We start from the raw sequence: 23,565 nt of genomic DNA on the forward strand, positions 1-23,565 counted from the left end.
GACAGTTGTTTCGATTATACCTTATAAATCTCTTCAAAGCTTTTTTTGCCCCAGGAATGGGATCCGAGCCAGCAACAAAGCGAAAACAAAGAGCCCTTGTCAAGTTTCAATCCATTTAAATATCCAGGACCTAATGGTTCTATCCTTGGGTACAATCCTAACGTTAGGGCAGAGGTTAAGGTCGTATTCATACCAAATACGGGGATATCCGAGGAACTGCCCTCTTTGAACAGGTTCATTTTAATTCCCCACTATATTCCTCTTCTGAGAAAATATGACTGGTGAATGTGGAAACAGACACGCAAGCCGGGGCACAGTAGTCTGCCATGCCAGGGATGAGGTCGATGTCGGGAAGAATGCTGGAGTGCCCGTTGTAGAGAACCTCTCGCGTTTGCTAATCGCCACTCGGCAGCATTACAAAGCAACCGAGGTCTTCCTAGCCCTCTTATCTAAATAAAGCTTCCATGACACCTTGCTCTAAAGAATAATCCCAAAGTACTTAACCTTGTCAGACAGCACCAGCGGTACTCGCCCAGTAGAACGTAATTTAAATTCTAGAGTCTTGTACCTCCGTAAACGAGCGCAGTTTTGCTAGCGTTGACAGCTAATTCGCATGATTCAGACTACCAGTTCACAATACCCAGCCAACCCTGTAAAACGTGCCGCAGTGCACACAGAAGTTTCTGCCTGGCAAGAATTGCAAGGAAATCGGCATAAGCCAATATTTAGCAGCACCTACACGTCAGGTCCTGCAGCAAGCTGTTCATTATCACGACTCAAAGAAGTGGAGTAAGAATATCCCTCTATGGAGTACCCTTTTCACCTCTCTATAAGCCTTCGATATCCCGACTCTGCCGCTAAAGTTCGGTCACTCAACAATCAGCTAATAAATTTTAAAGTCCATTCGACTGCCAGTATTGAAATGGCCCTTTTAATTTCCGCTATTATCCAAAACAAATATATGAAAAAAATGTTTGCGGCAGAGATAGACAGCTAGTTAGCCTTGAGTACCTTGCAGTCGTGCCTATCCATTTCTAGCTTGCCAAGGCCTGCTTTGGGGTCCTCAGTGATCGAAAACAAAGATTGGTTAGCATGCGTTACCGGAGATGAGGGACATGAAGGTAATGTGAAGGTAGACCTGGACATTGTAGAGTACCTATGTAAGCTAAGTCCATCCGTTTTTATGACATCATCCAAGAGTTTCTTACAAGGATATTTGAGCTTGTATGAATGTATGTGCACTCTTGTCATATACACGTCGTGAGCTTTGGCAGGAAATCAAATAATGAAAATAAAACCATGACAATGAAAGAAAATTAAAAAAAATTGTTTTCAAATAATTTAAAACAAGTAAGGACGGGACTGTCTTCGGACGTGCCGAAGACGGCATACCTTTCATGAATGGGTCTGAACAATAATCTTATCCCATTCGTAATATCCAAACAATCGGGTATATAAGCAATTTTTAAGATATGTAAATATAAAATAAACAAGTAAGGAAGCCTAAGTTCGGGTGAAACCGAACATTACATACCCAGCTGTACACTTGAAATGCTGTTGTTGTTTGTTTTGTGTGCTTAATAGTGTTACAAGGCTGTGCAATAATACATATACATATGGTTCTGTTCTGAACTAATTTCTCTTCGAGTTATGGCTCCAGAAACATAGAAAATCGCTTAATCATAAAAGGGGCGGTGCCACGCCCATCTTTTTATATTTGAAAGTTTTCCTATTTATTGTTGTAAATCCACTTGGGAAATGAAATACCTTTGATATAAAGCTCTTTTTTGCAAATATATAGCATATTTTATTCCTCCACGACCCTTTTCAAAATATTTTATATAAAAGTGGGCGTGGTCCTTAACCGATTTCGTAAATTTTTTTTCAAAGCATTCCTTATAGTAAAGGCTACCTCTCTGCCGAATTTTGTTATGATAGATTTAATGATTCTTGATTTATGATTAATAATATTTGTAAAATTGATTTCATCGCAAGTGGGCGGTGCCACGCCCATTTAAAATTTTTTATTTTTTATTTTTATCAAGAGTCTCAATATCAGTCCACACGTCAAATTTCAACATTCTATGTGTATTATTTACTAAATAATCAGTTTTTTTGTGTTTTCCAAAATGTTATATATATAAAAAGTGGGCGTGGTTATCATCCGATTTCACTCATTTTCAATACCAATCTATTCTGGGTCCAGATAAGCTCGTGTACCAAATTTGGTGAAGATATATCAATATTTACTGAAGTTATCGTGTTAACGGGCAGACGGACGGACGGACGGACATGGCTCAATAAAATTTGTTTTCGATACTGATGATTTTTATATATGGAATTCTATATCTATCTCGATTCCTTTATACCTGTACAACCAACCGTTATCCAATCAAAGTTATAATACCCTGTGTACAAGTACAGCTGGGTATAAATATAGGTAGGTACTTTGAATGAAAGTTTCACGTTTCACGTTGAATCACCCGTGTCAACCGTATATGACGTAAACGTAAGTATTTGATGAATTTTGAAGCTGCTAGCCATTAAAATGGGGGCACAAATTACTGTTTATAAAGGGTATATAATATATATACCACCGATCTATACAATATTTGCCATAATGAATGCTATATACGTAAGCATTTGATGAAATTTGAAGGTTCTAGCTGTTAAAATTGGGCAGAAATTTGTGAAACGAAAGAATATGGTGAAATTTGAAGCTTCTAGCTGTTAAGATGTGGAAAAAATTACGAAAAGTTTCTTGTTTAGATAAGAATGGGATATATAGTATATATGCCACCGATCTATACATTTCTTTCAGACAACTATAAATGCTCTATATGTAAGCATTCGGTGAAATTTTAAGCCTCTAGCTGTTAAAATGGGCAGTTATTACGAAAAGCTTCTTATCTGAACAATCGGTTGTGGTGGATATATGCTATAGTGGTCCGATCCGTCTGGTTCCGAAAAATGTCTAATCGGACATCTAAGTATAGCCGCTCACCAAATTTTATCAAGATATCTCAAAAATTTAGGGACTAGTGTGCATACAAATAGACAGACGGACAGACGGACATGGCTAAATCAACTCAGCTCTTTATTCTGATCATTTCGGTATACTTATTGGTGGGTCTATCTATTTTCCTTTAAGAACTTACATTTTTGAGATTCGTGAGAAACTTAATTTACCATCTCATTTTCATGAAAGGTATAAAAAATCACAACATAGAAAGTAAATAATATGTACACTGACGTCGGAACAGCCAAGCACCTTGAGCACGATATTCTCACTATATTTCTAAATATACATGCACATATATATCACTGATTTGTCTCTAAGTTTGCATATAATTTATATTCATACTATTTCGATTCACTTCACATTAGTCTAGTCAAATGACTACAACAACAAAAATACTTGTAGCTACTACAATAGAAAAAAAACAGAAAAGAATAAAAGTGTACCATAGCAAAGAAACAAATTTGTCAACGCTTTTTTAGCGGCGTAAATATCGATGAGTTTGCCAATACAAATATGCATTATGAGTATATTTTAGAGGCGCAGTCGGTGATACGTTGCGTATACGTAATCAAAATATTGAAAATACGTTTTTACATACAAACAGGTGGTTTTTAACTGTCAACGAAAATTTATTGCATGATATTTAGATTTTCAGTTATTAGAAGTGGCATTTTTTGTTTTTGTTGCTATATTTTATTTTTAGTTCAGCGAAATTGTGTGATGTCACATTTATTAAGGTTTTTGATTTATTACAAATTAGTATGTAGTTGTTTTTTTATTTTATTTCTTTCAGAGAAGGAAGCATCGAAAGTCTTAAAGTAAGTGTGGGACTATAACCACACTAATCCTCCTACCGTCTATGTACCATTCCCCCAGGTACTACCGTGTAGTCGCTCGGCATGCAAATGCCGATTTGTTCCCACCCTCGCTCAATACATATGTATATTAGGGTCGGTCGATTTGTATGGACGAAAGTTAACCGATAACGCGCCATCGATTTTTCGATAGGATTTGGGCTCAGCAATAAAAAGTTCTACTACGCATACCCAAAAAAATAATTTTCGAGCCTGCGAAAGTTCATTTTTTTACTTTTTTTCAACTTTGATTTATAAGGTTTTTTTCACGACCTACTAAAAAAATTTTCATATGTATAGCCTGTCCGACCCAAAAATGTCCGCTAAAAACGTTAGCGATAACAGTTTTTTGAAAAAAAAAATATTAGTATACAAGAAAATTTTACAATCAAATGAAAATTTTTTAGTATGTCATGAAAAAAACCTTAAAAATCAAAGTCGAAAAAAGTCGCAGGCTCGAAAACAATTTTTTTGGGTATGTGCAGTGGAACTTTTTTTCCTGAGCCCAAATCCTATCGAAAAATCGATGGCGTGATATCGGTTAATAAATCGACCCCGTTTTATCGCACCATAGACGAAATGTGAATCGCTTCGTGTTCTTTTTGCATGGTCGGAGAGAACAAGGCTTCAATCCATGGTTTAGCCCTTGTTGGTAGCGCTTATCAAGACAAACTACCTTAAATTCTTTTTAATGATTTGCGTTTTTTTTCAGTTATTAATATTATTATTATCCCAGCAAAAACAAAAAGCATACTCGCAAATTTACTAATAAAATGGCCCTAACTGTTACCATGCAACACGTAAACCCCCTTACTGCTCACACATACAGGCCATTAGTAAATAAGCTATAGAGCTGTACTGTTCCTGCAACTTTTTTGGGGAACAAGGCGGGATTTTCTTGTTGATGGCCGTCATTTTCGGTCACATGATTTTTGCTGGGATTATTATTTTTTAGTTAAAAAATTTGTTTTCGGTATTCTTTAGAAGGCCTATAACAGCAGGAGCGTCCACTAGCATGGACTATCTCTGTAGATAATAATCGTTCACTCCAATGTTGTTATTTGGACGGTTGTGGATGCCTAATCTGCAATCCGTGCCTCCGTAATATCAATCCATGTTTGTAAGTTGTAGCCCATGACTCCCGTGTTGTTATTTGGAGAGCTGGAGAGGCCTTGTCTCCAAACCGTGTCCTTGAACCAGTGAACGTACTTCTTAAAACATCCGTACAGAATTAGAAATCTGCTTCCCCGTGCGTTTGTGTCAGCCAGCGTTTTAAGACTGCGATGTACCGATGTATCCAGCGCCTTTTTGTCGAGTTGTTTCATCTTAGCTGGTTGTTTTGTGCGCTCATTTCTCGTGCTCCGAAGCCTGTATTTCATTTCTTAGAAATTATCGTTGCTTCATTTGCCAATATATCGATTGGATACACTCCTGCTATTAATAGCGCTACGGCGGTATGTTGATTTTACTGCGCGGAACTACGACGATGGCCTGGTAACAAACAGGACCACCGTAAAGTATTAGGCTCTTTACAGCCGCTGCCATTAATTGACGCCATCTTTGCTTTGGTCCTTATGTATTTCAAACTATTCTTGATTATGATCTTATAGTTTTTGATGCCTTTTCATTAGTATACACTAAGTAGGTGAGTTTTGAATGATAGCCTCCTATTAATCATAATCCCCAGATACTTTACTGTTGGTCGCGTATCGCTGTCCTGACTCCAGATTTTTTTGACGACATGCTTTACTCTCTTCCCACTTGATATGAGCACTGCCTACGTTTTTTGTTCAGCGAGCTGTTATTTATGCTTCCCGACTAAGTATAGAACGCTGTCTATGCTAGTGTTGGATTTTTCGCATATAGCGCTTAAATGCTTGACAGTTACAAACAAAGCTATGGCATACGCGAATACATTCATTTTAGCACCATTGGGCGCTTTTTGCCGCAATACTCCATCATATATAATTTTCCACAGAAGTGGTTCGAGCAAAGACCATTGGGGAACGCAGCCTATGACGAGGAGCGTTTTCGTACCTGCTGATACGTCATATTCTAGCAGTCCATCTTCTAAGTAGCTGCATATTATCCTGCTGAGATAAAAGGATATGCCTATGCAATTTAGTGCATCTAAAATTTTTGCTAAATTAGCGGTGTTGAACACATCCTGAAGTAACGACAAGGCAGTACTCTTTCGAGCCTTTAAGCCTTCGGCTGCCACTCATGGCCTCTTGAGCAAATTTTCTATTTACATGTTAACTGCGTCAATGGTGGATCTTCTTTACCTAAGCCTAAACTGGTTTCTGTATATGCTCCTCGCCTTTTCGATTTCCCTTTCTAGGCGATTATAAATAATTCTCTCGAGAATATTACATAGGTATATGGCCTATAACTGTTGGATTTTTAGCAGGTTTTTGGTAGTAGTATCAAGGACTAGAGCTACAGATTCTGAGAAATGTCCCTTCAGTTAGGCATACATTAAACAAGTTCACAAAAGTTCGCGTCTCATGACTAAAAGTCAACTTAAGTTCTTTGTTTGGCACGCCGTCTGGCCTAGGCGACTTGAAGTCTACTAGCAGTTTGAAAGGCTTCATTCACGGTCGTCTTATCATGTATATTGTGGAACGTTAGAGATATGTAAACTAATCTCTACGCCTTCTTTGCGTGAGAAACAAAGACTCGATTGTCGAAGATCGTGCCTGCTGTTTGCTCAAGTAATAAGAAAAATGTCAGCTGACACTTATCGCGCTTACAAAATTTAGTATTGTAACGAATTTAGTGAAATTCCGCTTATTCCAAATCTTCTGCTAACGTTCGAATCGCTAAAATGTTGAATAAATAACTCCAATATTCAATAATCCAAAAATGGTCTTTATTATAGTGCTTTGAAAGTACTTCACAATAACATTTAACTTCACAACCAATGGCATGCTTAAATCAAACTGATTACTGACTACTCAGCTTTCGCTGCTTTTATACTCTCTGTTGTCTCGTCCACCCATTTCTCCTAACGTCTAGTAACTTCTCGAAATTCATGTTTGGCTACCAGCCGTAGGTGTATGTTTGTAGTTTATAGTCTCTCTCATAGCCATATGCGTTTGTATATGTGAGTACTACTTCGGCTGTGTATGAATTATCTCTTCGTTACCTTGTATGTATTTGGTAAATGATGATTAATGTGTTTATGTAGCTTGCTTTAATGTTTTTGTTGAGATGGTAATATTCGTCACAGTATTATATTAATTTTTGGTTATTTCCAAGCATGCACTTTTTGCTTATGATATTGTTTTGATTTAAAATATTTATTTTTTTCATTTTAGATTTTGCAGTAGTGAAGAATGTTAAATCAGGCAAATAATATTCACTACACCGCGTACATATTATATACGTATTTACTTTTATATATAAATAAATATTACTTAAAAAAACAAAAGCATCATTGAATTCTTTTAAATATTAAATTAATAATTTTCTATACAAAAAAAAAAAAAAAAAATACAAAAATTACTAAATCACGCGTCTAAATTATTTTCTTTGAAATATTCTTAAGTGATTAATTAGAAAATTTAATTTAATGCTAATTAATCGTCATCAGAGTGGTATTTCGTAGGAGCTTTCAATTGCGTTCAAAGAACGTGGTGAAAGAGTTAAAATGTGCTTCCCATCAACAAGTTCCGGAGCGGTTTGTTTCATCTTTGCTGCATGGTATTGATTGCAAAACAACAAAGAGTCATGTTGTGCTGCCAAGTTTGGCTGAGAGCATAATAAAAAGTAATATTATAGAGCTGATGAAAGGTAAATATAATTTTACTATTTTTTTAATTTCAATTAAGAACTGACTAAGCAATTGTAAGGTAAAAAAAATATTAAAGGAAACTTTTTTTTTTATTTTTAAGAGCATAAAATACATTTACACAGTGCTACCAAAGCAAATGATGCGAAAATACTTGAAAAGTGTTGGCAAGATTGTTGTTTTCGATGGCTTTAGGACTGACAACAAATTTCGGTGTTGAAAAGCATGATAAACTGGAGCAATGAACCTCTTTTTTGTAAATGCTGTTGGAGGGGTAGCTCTAGATCTTACTCTGTGCAGACATAATATGGCCTCCACTATCACTAATTGGTATGTTTGAGGGTATGCGCACAGGCTAGCTTTTAGAAATCTTAGAAAAGAAATTGGAAACTCTTTCACTTTATCAGTGATTAAGAAGCCTACCACACCGAAGATCCTGGGTTCACGACCCGAGCAAAGCAACATCAAAATTTTAGAAACAAGTTTTTTCAATAAGAAGAAAGTTTTCCTAGGCGGGGTCGCCCCTCGGCAGTGATTGGGCAAGCGCTCCGAATGTATTTTTGCCATGAAAAGTTTCTCAGCGAAAACATATCTGACTTACAGATTCCGTTCGGAGTCGACATTAAATAAGTAGGTCCCGTCCCGCAAATTTATAAGAAAAACTAAAAGGAGCACCACGCAAATTGGAATAGAAGCTCGGCCTAAAATCTGTGCGGAGGTTATTGCGTCTTACATTTCTTTATTTTTAAGAAGGAAAAAGCGTACAGTGACCTCGAAGGTTTATTGGGCTTAGAATATACACGCGGCAGGTATGGCTGTCGTAAGAAGCACCTAAAATACCCAAATGATTCAAGGGGTTGTGTAGCGCAATCCTTGCAATCCTTCCAAGGAGGTGCAACAGCAAATTTATAGTTTCTTCAACCCAATTGTCAACCTCGCCTACCCGTGGCGAATCCTGTTTCTTTAGCAGCCAAGACTCTGGCGATCCATGCTCCTCATGGAACTAGAGGGTGGGTTGGATGGCCGAGACGGATCAATGTGTTCATATAAAGTCGTTCCCGAGATGGTCGAGCTTGTACCATCATAGTGCTTGTTACCGGAACGTACCGGATCTATATCCGGCAATGGACCACCAGATTCGATAAAACTGTGACAACCTTCGGGGATCGCTTTATTGCTACAACGACAGCTTGAGAAGGAAGCTAAACAGATCCATTAAATAATACAACTGCTTTCAGTGAAAGTTATCCCAAGGAAAGATACGTATACAATGTGGACAGCTTCAAATCAAAACGCAATAATAACAGTAGAACCGTTTCGGGCAAATCGAGAAAATTTCATCAAAAAATATAAGATTTTAGTACAAATACAGGAACTCCTCATGTGATGCTCCTTGATGGAACAAAGGCCAGCACAGCAGCGATGCCAAGCTAGAAAGCAATTTAATATAGCAAAAGCATATAACAAAGAACTAAGGAGATCTAATAGGGCTACCTGTAGAGAATATTTTGAGGGGATTAATGATCTTTCGACAACGGTACGACTTCAAAAAGCGAGAGAAATGTTATTAGCACTCTGAAAAATACAGATGGGGGCTACACTAATCAGCCGGAAGAGACACATTAGCTCTTAATTAAAACTCACTTTCCGGACTATAGTTATAGCAGGCTATCAACACTTACATATAACACAACCCCATTTAATTTGTTGGGAGGCTTGACGGTTTTGTCTACTTTCAGCTCATTCAAGTCACGGGGGCCGGATGGCGTCTAGCTCTGTCTGTTACAGCAGGGAATAAACCATATAGCCCCAGCCTTACTCAACCTGTATAAGATAGCTCTACTGCTCGGCCACATTTCAAACGGATGGAAAGAGGTCATACCAAAGACCGGAAAACCCCAGAAGCTGCCCTTTTCGTATCGACCAATTAGCCTTAGCTCGTTTCTCCTAAAGGGTATGGAGAAAATTTTGGACCAAAAAATTTTGGAAAAAAAATAAAAATCGACTTTGAATTATAATAACAATAAAGAAAAATGTTGATGTTACTTCGGTTGGGCCTTGAACCAGGATGTTCCGTGTGAAAGCGGACCACGATACCACCACATCTTTAGAACGAGCAACGGCGTAGACTCCAAAACCAGTTTTGATATCACTCCGAAAAGTGTAATACTGTATTATATATAGCGTCTTTCTGTTGCTCTAGAACAGAGATCATCTGCTAGTTATTCGCGCTCACTTTACACGTATTATTCTTCTTTCTTTATTCTTCTTCTCTTTCGTTTAGTAGTCGTTGAGCAAGCAGAGTAGCAACTTTGAAAGAGGCTATTGCTTATTAGCGCATTTAAAAAACTTATTTTGCAAACAAATGCTCGAGCACAAAAGCAATAAAATAATATTTTTATAGCATATTAAAGAATTTATATTGGCTGTCAATAACCATGCGTGCATACATTTTACTCGTTTCTCGTTAGTCAACGACTAAAACACTACCACTTTTATGAATTTCTCTTACTAATACAGCCACAGTTTTAATTTTGGTGACCACTGCTTTAAAGTAGTTTACCCTGATCCATGACGGAACTATACAAGGTGGCAGCACAGTTTTTGTAAATCGATGGACTAATGTCAAAACTGTACTGCGCCGGAACTTGAAGTGTAAAATCATATTAACCAAGTAAGGAAGGTTAAGTTTGGGTGTAACCGAACATTACATACTCAGTTGAGAGCTATGGTGACAACATAAGGGAAAATAACCAAGTAGGAAAATGAACCGCGGGAAACTCTGGAATGTGTTTGTATGACATGTGTATCAAATGAAAGGCATTAAATAGTATTTTATGAGGGAGTGGGCCATAGTTCTATAGGAGGACGCCTTTTCGAGATATCGTCATAAAGGTGGATCAGGGCTGATTCTAGAATTTGTTTGTACGATATGGGTATCAAATGAAAGGTGTTAATGAGTATTTTAAAAGAGAGTAATCCTTAGTTCCATAGGTGGACGCCGTTTCAAGATATCTCCATAAAGGTGGATCAGGGGTGACCCTAGAATTTGTTTGTACAATATGGGTATCAAAAGAAAGGTGTTAATAAGTATTTTAAAAGGGAGTGATCCTTAGTTCCATAGGTGGACGCCGTTTCGAGATATCGCCATAAAGGTGGACCAGGGGTGACCCTAGAATTTGTTTGTACGATATGGGTATCAAATTAAAGGTATTAATGAGGGTTTTAAAAGGGAGTGGTGGTAGTTCTATAGGTGGACGCCTTTTCGAGATATCGCCATAAAGGTGGACCAGGGTTGACTCCAGAATGCGTTTGTACAATATGGATATCAAATGAAAGGTGTTAATGAGTATTTTAAAAGGGAATGAGCCTTAGTTCTATGGGTGGACGCCTTTTAGGGATATCAACATAAACGTGGACCAGGGGTGACTCTAGAATGCTTTTGTACAATATGGGTATCAAATGAAAGGTGTTAATGAGTATTTTAAAAGGGAGTGGGCCTTAGTTCTAATGGTGGACGCCGTTTCGAAATATCGCCATAAATGTGGACCAGGGGTGACTCTAGAATGTGTTTGTACGATATGGGTATCAAATTAAAGGTATTAATGAGGGTTTTAAAAGGGAGTGGTGGTAGTTGTATAGGTGGTCGCCTTTTCGAGATATCGCCATAAAGGTGGACCAGGGGTGACTCTAGACTTTGTTTGTACGATATGGGTATCAAATGAAAGGTGTTAATAAGTATTTTTAAAAGGGGGTGGGCCTTCGTTCTATAGGTGGTCGCCTTTTCGCGATATCGCCATAAAGGTGGACCAGGGGTGACTCTAGAATATGTTTGTACGATATGGGTATCAAATGAAAAGTGTTAATGAGTATTTTAAAAGGGCGTGGGGCTTATTTCTATAGGTGGACGCCTTTTCAAGATATCGCCATAAAGGTGGACCAGGGGTGACTCTAGAATGTGTTTGTACGATATTGGAACCAAATTAAAGGTATTAATGAGAGTTTTAAAAGGGAGTGGTGGTAGTTGTATATGTGAAGTCGTTTTCCAGATATCGACCAAAATGTGGACCAGGGTGACCCAGAACATCATCTTTTGGATACCGCTTATTTATTTATATATGTAATACCTGCCAAGATTTCAAGGGTGTTTTATTTCGCCCTGCAGAACTTTTTCATTTTCTTCTACTTAATATGGTAGGGGTCACAACCATTTTACAAAGTTTTTTCTAAAGTTATATTTCGCGTCAATAAACCAATCCAATTACCATGTTTCATCCCTTTTTTCGTATTTGGTATAGAATTATGGTATTTTTTCATTTTTCGTAATTTTCGATATCGAAAAAGTGGGCGTGGTCAAAGTCGGATTTCGCCTATTTTTAATACCAAGATAAAGTGAGTTCAGGTAAGTACGTGAACTAAGTTCAGTAAAGATATGTCGATTTTTGCTCAAGTTATCGTGTTAACGGCCATGGGGAAGGACAGACGGACGACTGTGTATAAAAACTGGGCGTGGCTTCAACCGATTTCTCCAATTTTCACAGAAAACAGTTAGCGTCATAAAATCTATTCCCCTAACAAATTTCAAAAGGATTGGGAAATTGTTGTTCGACTTATGGCATTAAAAGTATCCTAGACAAACTAAATTAAAAAGGGCGGAGCCACGCCCATTTTGAAATTTTCTTTATTTTTTGTATTTCTCGCTTTTGATGTTGACATAATTTACTTATATACTGTAAAGATATTAATTTTTTTTTTTTAATTTTACTTAAAAAAAAAAAATTTTTTTTAAAGTGGGCGTGGTCCTTCTCCGATTTTGCTAATTTTTATTAAGCGTACATATAGTAATAGGAGTAACGTTCCTGCCAAATTTCATCATGATATCTTCAACGACTGCCAAATTACAGCTTGCAAAATTTTTAAATTACCTTCTTTTAAAAGTGGGCGGTGCCACGCCCATTGTCCAAAATTTTACTAATTTTCTATTCTTCGTCATAAGTTCATTTCACCTACCAAGTTTCATCGCTTTATCTGTCTTTGGTAATGAATTATTGCACTTTTTCGGTTTTTCGAAATTTTCGATATCGAAAAAGTAGGAGTGGTTATAGTCCGATATCGTTCATTTTAAATAGCGATCTGAGATGAGTGCTCAGGAACCTACGTACCAAATTTCATCAAGATACCTCAGAAATTTACTCAAGTTATCGTGTTAACGGACGGACGGACGGACATGTCTCAATCAAATTTTTTTTCGATCCTGATGATTTTGATATATGGAAGTCTATATCTATCTCGATTCCTTTATACCTGTACAACCAACAGTTATCCAATCAAACTTAATATACTCTGTGAGCTCTGCTCAACTGAGTATAAAAAGTACAAACCAGCTGATTTCCGTCAGTCACCTGTTCCTGGTTCCGCCATACCCTGATCTGTACTAATTTATTAGCGATCGCAAAAGCCCTTTATGTATTCAGCAGTGATGTTCCATTTAGGTGATTATTGCTCTTACAAATCAGGTGAGAGTGAAAAGTTGCGAAGCTGAGTGCAGGTTTGTGGCGTCCTTATACTCTTAGGAAACATGAATTCCATGTTTTACTCTGAAATCTTCTCGCCGAATCGGGCAAGACCTAAAAATTGAAGCAAAAAGTGTGTTTGCCTGAATATATTAAAAATTTCTGTGTGTAGCACAGTGTTATTGTTTTCTAGAAATAGGAAAAAACAACAAATCATAAGTAATGGTCATGGTTTGGAGGCCACAACAATTTTTATGTTAACTATGAACATAAAACTCAAATTGCTAATTTGTTATTGTTTTTCATTTACTGTAAAGCAATCTCAACTAATTAAATAAATTGGTAATTTTAGTGTTAATTGAATTCAAATTTTTTTACTATGTATTTACCACTCTTATATATTTTTAATACTTTGAATGCTTCTCTTTTAATTTCTAGTTCAAAGAACTCATCAAAAAAACGCACCTACAAGTTCGTTATTAGAGCGACTAAAATTGTGTAGAATGGGTCGCTGGCGACTGAAAACTACAACGACCCCAACCATTATACACAACAAATGGATGCTGACGTTAACAGGTGAGTGTTCTTCTTATGAATATTTATTTTAAAAAAATATGTTTGATATAAATTTATATATATATACACTGGCGAGTAAAATAATAGCAGCAACAATGATTTGCAAATTGTATCAGTTATTTTCTTCTTTCTTATTTGCGCTATATTGAAAAAAAAAAAATTAATTATAACCTAACGAAAACTATTAGATCCATTTCGAAAACGTTTTCGAAAAATTCGAAGATTTTTCAACTTCATGAAAACATCCAAATTTTGATTTGGAGTTGTCAGGAACAAACCTATCATCGGTTCAGGAACACACATACAATCGATTCACAATACACATTCCTATATATACATATTACTACACAACCAGTTTTATTGTACACACTTTGGATATACACATTATTGAAGATTGTTCTAGACACGAACTATAATAAAACACGTGCCTTCTCAATCGTTCTATATTATTTTAACAAAAGTAAATTGTACCAAAGTTAAGGTACATTACAGGAGTTTTGTGATATGTTGTGAGTATGCAGTTATTTAGACCAATTTATTTTAATTTGACAAAAGGCAATTTGAAAATCTCTCAAAATTCGGATTGGTTTTTTGTAATTTATTTCTAAATGGGTGTTTTAGACTTTCTTGCTTACAAAAGTTCTAAATAAAAGTTTCGAGATTTTTAAAAACTTTTCAAATTTTCCAAATTTTTCGATAATGTTTTCGAAATTTATTTACATAGTTTTCATTATATAATTTGTTAAGTTTTTTAATAAAAGATAAAAAAAGAAGAAAGTAGCTCAAACAATTTGCAAATCAGTTTTGCTGCTGTTATTTCACTTGCAAATTGTCAGGCGGAGTGTGAATATGGGGACAATTTTAAGTTTTTCTTAATTTAGCATCATTTACCACACATACTTACACACACATATGTATATGTATTTTCATATGCGTATGTGTAAATATTACCCATCTTAACTTTTTAGCTAGCGAATCACCAGCGGAACTGAGGTCTTAGGTATATTATTGTACTATGATCCATTAGTCGCGGTTTGCACACAAAAAGTTTTCTTGCGGATTATCGGCAACTTCTTTTTTGGAGTTGCGCATCATATTTACACACGGCGACTTTACAATCCACAGTTTGTCATTACATATATTTCAATTCTTTCTTGCCCGACCGCTTTCTCCGTCACCCACGCTTTTTCAAGTAAGGAGTTCCAGCAACAAAAATATTTGTGTGTAAACTGCGACTTAGGTGTTGAAATTTAAAAAATAAGACCGTGTTAACAAACGACAACTTTTGTTGCTAATCATCGGCAATTTCTCTTTTGGTGCTGCGCATTTCATTTACATACGGCAACTCCCTTCATCCACGTTTTTGACATTTCTGAACAATTTTTTCTAAACAGTTTTTTATTCATTCAAAATATTAAGCACCGAATCATCATTATTTAAAATACAAATCAAATAATAATCATTCAACTCTGTGCCCGTCCGGTTTCCTCGCCACCCCCTCTTCTTCAAGCAGCGAGCTCCAGCTACAAAAGTGTTTGTGTGTAAACAGCGACTTAATAGGCGGCATGACCATTTTTAAACTGAAAGGGCTCAAAAACAGAACCCATTATAGTCCATTATATTAGGTATTAAACTAAATAATAAAATATTTATCTTTTAAAATTTAAAAAAATATTATTTTTATTGATTTGAAGTTATCATAAATTAAAAATCAAAAATTTTCATTTTGAAGTTATTCAAAATTTTCAAGTTAAAAAGAAAACAGTGTTTATTATTTGTTATTAAATTATTAACTTTGTATTTTATACTTTAAATTTTAAATATTTTATTATCGAATTAGTTTTTGTAAATGAAAATTTTGGTGATACCAAATGAAAATTTTTGATTAATAATATTTTAAGCATCAAATAAATGAAAAAATATTAAAAAAAAAAAATAAAATATTTTTAATATTTGGTTAACCACCAAACCCATTACAAACTATGTATCCCTGAGCGTGATAGTTTTGCTTAACAGTTTTACTGGAGTTTTCGTAAAGTGGCCTTGAGTTGATCTAAATTAAATGATCCCTTCACTAAATGAAGTCAACATATTTTTGTATAAATGTTTATTTTACATTTTTCAGTACCATTTATACTAGAATTTCGAGGTTCTATCAACGTTTTGCTTTTCATAAAACATTTCTCTTCCCACTCTGAAATCTTGATACTAAATATTTGTTTTCATCTTTAGATGTTCTACCTCGAAAAATATGTTCTACCCCTTCAAGCTCGTTGTTCCAAAACATAAATAACGTATTGCTAAAAACCTAAGCATTGCTTACAATGGTGGGCTCTAACGTGGCATCCATTGTCCAAAGTCCAGTACAGTACTTATTTGGGGCACATTAGCCGTGTTTTTTTTACATGTATATACACTTAAACTTTGTATAGACTGCCAAGTGCTTAACTTAATCTACTATTATGTAACTGATAGGCAGAAAATTAATAGTGCTAAATGTATGTATGCATTATACTCAGTTGCAACTGAAATATGTCTCTCCATTTTATCTCCACACTATTCTCCATTTCTATGACAAAAGTGTGTGTCCACGTTTCAACGGAACCGATTCAGCTATTGGTTATACACTATGACCAACTGAGATGCGTTTCTCCGCTATTAAGCACAACCCGTTTTGTAGCGAGTTATTTAACCACTGCCACGAGTCATCAATAATTGCCCCTAGATGGGTCTCCTAAACATTACCTAAGTGATGATAAGCGTTTTTTTTCCCGCAAATGCAGATGTATATACATGTAAAAAAAACACGGCTATTATATATGGAGATGTCGGTTTCGTCTCTAATGTTCAAAATTCGTTCGAACAACGATTTTCGAAAAACAAGTAATTTTTAGAATTTTTTTAGCTAATTTTAAGGATAATCAATTTATTTAACCACATTTTTAATTTATTTTTTAATTTAAATTTTCTTTCTTACGGCCAACCACATATTCATTACCAAACCCACCATCGATCAACAACCATTTATATCATTATCCAACATTGAAAATATTTCAAAAAAATAAAAACCAAATATGATTTCCAAAACAGTTATGTTATTTTGTGCTAAAAATGCAATGGCGGACAATTGTTTTCCATGTAAGTGAACTAATTAGTGAAATGATTTGAAAATATTTGATTTTTGGTAAAATTCAAAATTTTGTAACTAACCCGCCAGCAAACTGTAACTAAAGTACTTTAACACAAGTAATAAGTTTTGAGTTTAGTTTTAATTAAAAAAAAAGCTTACAACGCTAAATTTTTCGTTTTAGTAACTGAAGAGAAATGCTCATAAACACTTACCAAAAAATAAAGAAACACTTAAATAAAAAATGAAATGAAAAGATAAACAGTGTACTGAAGTTTTCTAAACTTCGTCCTAATTTGATGACAATAAGGGCGTTCCAATGAGCTATCCAGCTGTGATTCACGTTCAAATCTCACTGGAACGATCCGGGTCAGTTTTATGGGAGTTGGTAGCACTCAAATCAGGTGTACACATAATTAAGTGCCTCTTATTTACAAATATTTTTTCCCGATTCGCCCATAAAATTTTAATTTAAAATTTAAAACAAATGCCACAAATAGGATATATTTTCCATATACAATTACGTGGATTTCTGCATTTAAAAAAACAGAATATTAATATTTAACACACGGGGATGTCGTGGGGTTTTTATCGGGATCTAGATCAGTGTTTATTGGAACTCAGCTATTATACATTTACAATTCCTATTAAAATTGCTTTTTGGATGCCATTAAAAAATTAAATGAAGCGAATACTGCTAGGGCGTGGTATTCCCGAATTTCGGGAACAACCCAGGTATATGCCCTCAAATCACTGTCTTTAAAATCATAGTTCGTTAAACATTTGCCTTGGTCGTTATCAGGAAAAAGAGTTTTCATCCGAAGCCTGTTGAAATTTTTCATTGGAAAACGTTTTTTATTGACAGGTCCCAAGCCTAGGAACGGGATTTAAATTTTAGTTGCCTTTACGACAGGCATACCTACCGCGGATATATTTAACCAAAGCAGCAGAATTAGGAAGTGCTAACTTTTTTTGGTAGTTCCTTGTATATGGTGAAGGAGTATGGACGCTGACAAATAATAAATAATAGCATTAGGAAAAAATTAAGCTTATAACAATAATCTTCGATATAGAATATAGTTGAGACATAAAGAAATAGATATCTTACCTGATCTTGTGGTGCAGCACTCGACTCTTCAGCAGCTCTTTTAATAAGAGACCGTGAATGTGGTCGGGGTTCTGCCCCAACCCATCTCAGCTGAATAACTGATAACTAACCTAAACTTTTTTATCGTGTTAAACATGTGAAGTGCACATTTCTCTCCGGACTCTCAAATCATATTTTTGTTGTTATGTGAACTCCGCTTATGTGTTTTTTTTTATTTTTTTTAAATATGAATACATTTTTTTTTTTTTTTAAATAAATTTAATTTTTTTGTCTTGTTTCTGATCAACCATTATTTTTACTCAACAAGCTCACTCCAAACATTAAAACTAACAGCTCTACCCATGCTGCTTCTTTTGTATTTACTTTATAATTTATAAAAAGTATTTCACAAAAATTGCCTATTAAGTAAGCTAACCATTTATATTAAAAAAATTTTGACTTGAATCGTTAACTTGTTCGCTCGTTTAAACGTTGACTCGTTATTATTGATTCGTTAGTAATGTTGCGTCTCGAACTTCGAGCGGGACACATTGTTTCTCACATTTTTAAATCACTGATAACTGTAAATATTTAACTACTTGTATGTTAGTGAAAATTCCGCAAACGTATATTATCCCTACAACACAGTACTCGTTAACGATGTACTCGCTAGTACTCATAGACATACATTACTCATTAAACACAAATATTTATATGTATTCGTCCACTACATCCACCGTCCATCTCATGTTCTGTGTTCAAAAAGTAGTACCTATGTTATTTAATTTTTACTAATTTACTCGTTACTCTCTAACTCGTCTATTTTCACCTTGTACTCTCGCCAAACAGGATAAATATAATAAGAGCCACCAGTCTACTATAAGTGGCGAGTAACTCGCTGGAAATTAAAAAAATTGATGCCTAATGTTTTTTAAGATGGACATTTTTAATTGTCTCGCATTTATCCATGCCGTGTAGGCATTTGGTGCAACTATGATTTTTGGAAAGCGAATTCATCAATTAATTTAATACAGTCGGAAAAATAAACAAAAATACCCCACGAAAATGTATAGAAGACATTTTATGCACATCTCGCCAAAAAAAAAAAAAACCAGCGACTACCTCGAAGAAAAGATTTAGCAAATGGCTACAAGTAACGACTGACGTCTCTTATTATATTTATCCCCTTTGCTCTCGCATACTAAAGGCCCCATTACTGATACTTAGCATAGACTTGACTTGGCTTGAGAACTGTCACTTACAGCTTACAGTTATGTTAAAAGAACATTGCATGTTACTGATTACTCAAAACTTAGCAACACTTAACTTGACTCAGAAGTCTGTTGAATTTTGATCTTCTATGTAAGTTCTAAGTGACGTTTACATTTTGAGAAGCCATTTGTTTGTTTCCATTTCATTTTGACATTTTGTCATACAAATTGACATTTATTGATTATGATGCCAGATTGTATGCGCTAAGTGGAGTATAATCAACGCTAAGTTGCCAAGTTTACGCCAAGTCAAGTCAAGTCTATGCTAAGTATCAGTAATGGGGCCTTAATAAACTTTTTCTAAACCACGGGCAATTTTGTTTATTTCGTCGTTTACATATCGACTTCTTAAGGGTGTTTTCACTACCTTCAGTTAGTAACTTATCTATTAGTTATCGACATATTCGTTTTCGTCATGCTAACTGAAGTATCGACTGTCTGCTAAAGGCAAGCCAAAAATGTAAACGATTAGCTGTTTGTTTAACTTTCGTGTATTTACAATCGATGTCACCCTGTATTGGGAAAACGAAGGTATCAAATGAAGCTACCTGAAGGATTGCTATCCTACAGTTAAATTCTAAATTATCTATAGATAGTGAAAATGGGCTTAGTTGTATATCGCACTATCTCTGCTGCCATTTCGAAAACACACTATGTCAGCTAACTTTTAAGAATCATGTTATTTTGACGTCTATGCTGAAGATTTCACACTTGCCTTATCCACAATGCTTACAAAATTTTAAGCTTAAGTAAAAATTTCCGACTTAGGTATAGCGTTCTTCAATAAAATTCTCTTTACTTACTCCAGTGAAGATTAATATATCATTTATATCGATATCTGATATATTCTCGTCCAATTCAACTAATTTAAGCAAGTTCTACACAGAAAGTAAATATCGTTAGCTTAATGTGAAAATGTGCCAAGTGAACTTTTACGAATTTTACAGGAGATGAAAAAAAATGAATAATTTTTGAAATAACCTTTTTTTTCAAAACTGTGAATGAGGATACCTTAGGTGCAATACTTTTGATTGTAGAAGCTTTGAAGAAGATAAATAAAAATCATGTGTGCTAACTCAGCAGCTATTTTATGACTTAGTACAATTTCCACACTCAAAACAAATTTTTTCTCCTGACTTAACACTTTTTACTCAATATGTTTCCCCATCATTCTTCAGCTTTAATGATTGAAATATAACACTAAAACTATATATTTCACAAAAAATACTTATTTATTTGTCAAAATATTTCTAATGGTTCTGATCTGGACTCTTTTGCCGGATGGTGCGCAGACAATAATACATTTTTAAATTCAAACAAATGTTGTGTCGTGTCTTATTCCATAAAGACAACTGCCACATACTTTATCTACAAACTAAATGCTAAATCTCTTAATCGTAAGAGAGTAAAGACTTGGGTGTAATTTTTGACTCCAAACTCTCTTTTTCTATTTTCATTGAGTTCATTGTTTCAAAATTTGTTGCAATGGTTTGGTTCAGTAGACGTAACACCAGTGACTTTAAGGACCCTATGACGTTGAAGGCATTTTATATATCCTTGGTCAGAAGTGGTCTTGAATATTGCTCAATAATATGGAATCCTTTCTATGAATCTAACTCCTATAAAATTGAGGAAGTTCAAAAATTGTTTACAAAAATTGCTTTACGCATGCTTCACTGGCCAGACGGCCTCCCATCATATACCAGCAGGCAAAAATTGCTTGGTCTTCAGGCTTTGCATGACAGAAGAACTTTTATCTCACTCATGCTTGCCTATAATGTAATAAACTTTAGCACGAATTACTCTGATTTATCTAATTTGTTCATTCGATATATTCCACTGCGTGATCTTCGGCATAATAGATTATTTATCGAAATAACTCATAAAACGAATTATGCTATGAATGAACCTATAACTAGGACTATACGTCTAGCAAATCGATTCAGTAGTGTTATTAATCTTAATAACAGCTTATATAAGTTTAAGCTTGAATTGTTTTCTATTTTTAACTAGTCTGTAAGAAAGCATGTAGTTATCGACATGTAAGGATTGATCAGCGCAAAGCATTCACCAAAGACATATCTCAATGGAGGTGAATCCAATTTCAAGGGGTTGTGTTGCGCAACCTTCTCAAGGGGTTGTCAGCGCAACATATATGTAGCTTCTCCAACCCAATTGTCAACCTCACCTACTCGTGGCGAATCCTGTTTCATTGACAGTCGAGACTCAGGCGACCTCAAGTTTCTCATGGAACTAGGGGGTGGGGAGGGCGGGATGGCCTAGAGGGTTTAATGTGGTCATATGAATCGTTCCCGAGATGGTCGGGCTAGTACGTTAATAGTGATTTGCTACCGGAAATTGGCGGCTACCATGGTGTGATGGTAGCGTGCTCCGCCTACCGTATGCCCTGGGTTCACACCCCGGGCAAAGCAACATCAAAATTTTAGAAATAAGGTTTTTCAATTAGAAGAAAATTTTTCTAAGCGGGGTCGCCCCTCGGCAGTGTTTGGCAAGCGCTCCGGGTGTATTTCTGCCATGAAAAGCTCTCAGTGAAAACTCATCTGCATTGCAGATGCCGTTCGGAGTCGGCATAAAATATGTTGGTCCCGTCCGGCCAACTTGTAGGGAAAATCAAGAGGAGCACGACGCAAATTGGAAGAGAAGCGGCCTTAGATCTCTTCGGAGGTTATAGCGCCTTACATTTATTTATTTACCTGGACATACCGGATCTATGTATACCCGGCAAAGGACCATCAACGTCGGTACACTCCCCAAAGCCTTCGGGTAGTGTATTTATCATTAATACAACAACAAAGCATGCGCGCACAAAGAAATGACTAGTAATTCAGATTGATATTATTGATAGGTTGACTTAGCACATTCTTTTTAACAGCTGACGACTTAGCACATTTACACATCATTGCCCACAGCACGTAAAAATTAAAAATAAAAACATTTTTTTGTTTGTGATCGATGTATTTTGAATTCAGTGTTAAAACTGCATTAAAATAGAATTTTTCAAAAAAATTGACTTAGCACATTTTCACATTAAGCTAACGATATGTTATTAAAAATTATTATTTATTAAGGAACTAATTTCAGCAAGGCGTTATTAATAAAAAAAGTTTTTGTAGACACTTAGCTCTAAGCACAAAGATAATTGAAATGAGTTCAAAATTTGATAGCTCCGGAAACATTATAAAAATAACTCGCAAAAATCTTTAAATAATTATATAATATATATAACTAATGTAAAATTTAATTAAAAGATCTAACGAAATAACTTAATTTTCCTTTCTATCCACTCAACGAAAAAAAAACACAAACAACAATATTTGTCTCTATTTTTCTTTTTGCTCTTTTTACAGCGGCATTTGGAGTTCTCATTTTCATTTGGATTCCACAAGTGTCAGCTGAATGTCAAAGTATGAATTCATGCCTAAAACAAATTTCACAATTTTTCCTTTCCACATGCCAAGCAAAATAATGTATATTTTGTCTTTTTTAAAAATTAACGCTCTTTTTCTTTAAACAAAAAATTAAAAAGCCTACTAAATTTAGTAATTGTCTTTTGCTGTTTTTTTTTTGTCAATTAAAAAATTAGGAGAATTTCAAAATTAAAATAAAGAAAAAGTATTATATTTAAAATATATTTATCATAAAAAAGTTTTGCAAATTTAAATGTTTAAAGCTTTAAGTGTTTAATTATATAATAAAAATTTGTTTATTTTGTTTGTCATCGGGTGCTTTAAGCTTAATATAAAATAAAAAAGGAAACCCACACCACATTTATGCGTACACAGATATTCGATTATCCTGCTTGTATGCCATTATTTTTTTAAATTTTTTGTTTTTGATATATGCATATATTTTGGGGATCCGCAACATGCAATTCCCCCCAAATAATTTTAATAAAATTAATTTTTAAAGCTTTTATAGTTTTTTGTTTGGAAACAACATTTTTTAGAGCTTTACAAATTATTATTAATTTTTTCATTAATTTGGGGGTGTGTTTACTCTTAAATGTAATGCGCAATATTGGTGGGTAGTGACGCTAGATTTCATACGCTAAATCCCTAAAGCCAATGGTACCCATACCTTCTATTGTGTTAAATCTAGTACACATTCTCACTTTCAGTGGCGCTCAACTAGGGATCAAACGATATTAGTAAATACAAGTAAAAAAGGGAAAAATATATTTTCCAAACGTTTTTGAATATTGTGAATTAAAAAAGTTTTTGGAAAATTCTCAAGAGTGACGTATTCATGAAAGATTTCAAGATTTTATTTGTTTCCATTATTTCCAATATAAAATTTGATTA

At 34.9% G+C, this 23,565-nt stretch overlaps 1 protein-coding gene across 10 annotated transcripts in view; it reads left to right on the plus strand.

Annotated features, from left to right (window-relative positions):
- qvr (protein quiver) overlaps positions 1-23,565 on the plus strand; it is a 75,977-nt gene that overhangs the window by 20,985 nt on the left and 31,427 nt on the right. For 5 of the 10 annotated variants that reach the window (XM_067775948.1, XM_067775952.1, XM_067775950.1 and 2 more), the window contains 3 exons: positions 7,197-7,671; positions 13,621-13,758; positions 22,612-22,668. In XM_067775948.1, coding sequence (XP_067632049.1) covers positions 7,665-7,671; positions 13,621-13,758; positions 22,612-22,668 — 202 coding nt within the window. In that variant the 5' untranslated portion in view covers positions 7,197-7,664. Of the gene's footprint in view, positions 1-2,876; positions 3,627-7,196; positions 7,672-7,870; positions 8,000-13,620; positions 13,759-16,848; positions 16,897-22,611; positions 22,669-23,565 lie in introns of those variants that run through there. The other 5 variants (XM_067775957.1, XM_067775954.1, XM_067775947.1 and 2 more) reach the window with 5 other exon arrangements.

Source organism: Eurosta solidaginis, chromosome 3, assembly GCF_040869045.1.
Source record: "Eurosta solidaginis isolate ZX-2024a chromosome 3, ASM4086904v1, whole genome shotgun sequence".
Classification (NCBI taxonomy): domain Eukaryota; kingdom Metazoa; phylum Arthropoda; class Insecta; order Diptera; family Tephritidae; genus Eurosta; species Eurosta solidaginis.